Source organism: Asparagus officinalis, chromosome 2 (assembly GCF_001876935.1).
Source record: "Asparagus officinalis chromosome 2, Aspof.V1, whole genome shotgun sequence".
Classification (NCBI taxonomy): domain Eukaryota; kingdom Viridiplantae; phylum Streptophyta; class Magnoliopsida; order Asparagales; family Asparagaceae; genus Asparagus; species Asparagus officinalis.
The window spans coordinates 44218881-44221094 of NC_033795.1; the positions used below are offsets into that span (position 1 = coordinate 44218881).

At 38.0% G+C, this 2214-nt stretch overlaps 1 protein-coding gene across 1 annotated transcript; it reads right to left on the reverse strand.

The window, feature by feature from the left end:
• On the reverse strand, positions 360 to 2128 carry LOC109830828 (myb-related protein 306-like). The gene is made up of 3 exons (XM_020398190.1): positions 1918 to 2128; positions 1696 to 1825; positions 360 to 1223 (listed from the first exon to the last, which is right to left on the reverse strand). Exons 1-3 carry the CDS (start codon positions 2048 to 2050, stop codon positions 662 to 664), a joined length of 825 nt encoding a protein of 274 aa, XP_020253779.1. The 5' UTR covers positions 2051 to 2128; the 3' UTR covers positions 360 to 661.

The following is a 2214-nucleotide window of genomic DNA, read 5'->3' on the forward strand; positions in this document are numbered from 1 at the left end:
ATTATAACACTTAATATTCACCACAACTTTGTGACAGAGACCTTTAACATGATATAATAATAGTAACTTAGGTCAGGAGTCTTATGGATCATGAATTTATAAAATGGATTAAAAAAAAGATAAGTGTGCTTTGGCCCATAAAAAGGGTTCTGCATATGTGAGGATATATTGGAGTATAAAATTACAATATTCAACCATCATTATAACTTCACTGTTTTGATGTAGTTACAGGACCTTGACAAACAAAGGTTCTTTTATTTTCTTTTGGAAATAGATGAAATTTTTGGAATACCCTTCAACGCAACAATCCTGACATTTCAAGGTATTCAATCACAGGAAGGGTTTTTGTCTCAGTAGCATGAATGAAGTTTTTCTTCCACGTACAAACATTTTAACTCATGACATGAACTATGGACTTAAACATGACAACTAACTTCATGTTTCTTGCTCGTACAATCATGGAATCCAAAATATCATCTGATTGAGCATAATTACTTGTAGAACTCCATAATCTAACCTCTTGTCTGTTTTCCTGATTCCCTTCCCTCTAACATCAAACTAGTTTCTCACTAAAATTAAAAAAATAACAATACTTGGATCTCCACAGCTTATATAATATTTTACATATGTTCATTGAAGCCAATATTTCATTTTCTTGATATTAATACTGCTGCTGCCAATCCTCTATGAGACGACCCTGCATCTTCTCTGCGGTCTCATCAAGAAGCCAAGTCTCGAACAGCGACAGTGAACCCTCATTGCTTTCGATACTCTGGTTAGATTCATCAAACGCCGCATCAGCTGAAGAATTATCCCAGTCTTCAAACGAGAGCAGTGAATCAAGTTGTTCTTGTGGGCTTAGAGCCACATTGCAGGCACTGTGGTCATAGTTGTTACCAACTGTCATGTTTTCTTGTGCTTCTTGTTTTAGGATAGTGCCGGTACAAGCACCAGCACTAGTACCATTGGCACCATTCGAATCTGCGACTGGTGTCATCCAATCTTTCAGGAGCCTTGAGATGTTTTCGGTGCTTGATGCGTAAGTAGAGGATGCATGGAGGAACGAAGGAACCGCTTGATGAATGGTTGTAGTATCAGATGGAGTCATGTAACTATCAATGGTTGTCCGATACTTCATTATCTTTTTCTTGAGGTGAGTGTTCCAGTAGTTTTTAATGTCATTGTCTGTCCTCTGAGGGAGGTAGGATGCTATTGCTGCCCATCTAGAGAGACAAAATAACAAAACTTGAGGACAAATAATTTATTATTACAATATGTCTCTGGTAGAATATAAAATTATAAGCATTAGCCACTCACAATTTCTGAGTTTTTTAACAGCGGCAAAGACCTTTGAGTTGATATCGGAGCAGTCTAGATTTCGGGTATTTAAAAAAAAAAAAGATGCCTCCAAATGAGTCCACATTTCAGTCCATGAAATTTGTACTCGTGAAGCAGCAAGGAGGATTCGGAACTGAGGTTGCTTGGAGAAACAAACTACTCTACTTTCTCAATCTTGTTACTATTCATTTGGATCTTGTACTTAGATATTTTACTGACAAAGCTCAAGGGTACGTGCTATAGATATTTTACTGACAAAATCCCCGAGTTGTTAAAGTTTTGTTTCTTTGTGAAAAAATGTGATGCTTCATAAGTTGAGACAGTATTGAGGATGGGAACAGAGACAAAATTAAGTACCTGTTACCCAATAAAGTTTGAAGATGGATGATCATCTTTTCTTCATGCGGGGTGAAGTTACCTCTCTTGATCCCTGGCCTTAGGTAGTTCGTCCATCTCAACCTGCAGCTCTTGCTGCATCTCATCAATCCTGAAGAATTAAAGATGATGGAATTTACGAAGTACGATCAAGAAACAACAAAATATGTGAAGGAAATTATGCAACATTTGATGAGAAGTAACCGGTGTGTATAGGTACTGATCTCCAGTTGCGAGGGCCATGTTCTTGAATGTAGGAGATCAAGACAGCGTCTTCTTCAGGTGTCCAAGGACCCTTCTTGATTCCGACCTCATCGCAGCAAGGAGGCCTTACCATGGCTAGTCTAACTTGCCTTTAGCCCTTAATCACTCCAGCCTTTTCTCTTTGTTGTCACACTCTCCTCCATACAAGACTAGGTAAGGGTTTATATACAAGAAAACTTGAGGACGTGTGATTCTGTGTAATTAAAGTTTCAACTGTCATTTACTTCTGACAATCAC

Excerpts from the sequence above, each read along its gene's own strand:
- LOC109830828 (XM_020398190.1), bottom strand. The coding sequence starts at position 2,050 with ATGGTAAGGCCTCCTTGCTGCGATGAGGTCGGAATCAAGAAGGGTCCT. Across the intron at positions 1,826-1,917 it reads ATCAGTACCTATACACACCG|GATTGATGAGATGCAGCAAG; the intron begins GTTACTTCTCAT and ends TTAATTCTTCAG. Across the intron at positions 1,224-1,695 it reads CAAACTTTATTGGGTAACAG|ATGGGCAGCAATAGCATCCT; the intron begins GTACTTAATTTT and ends TTGTCTCTCTAG.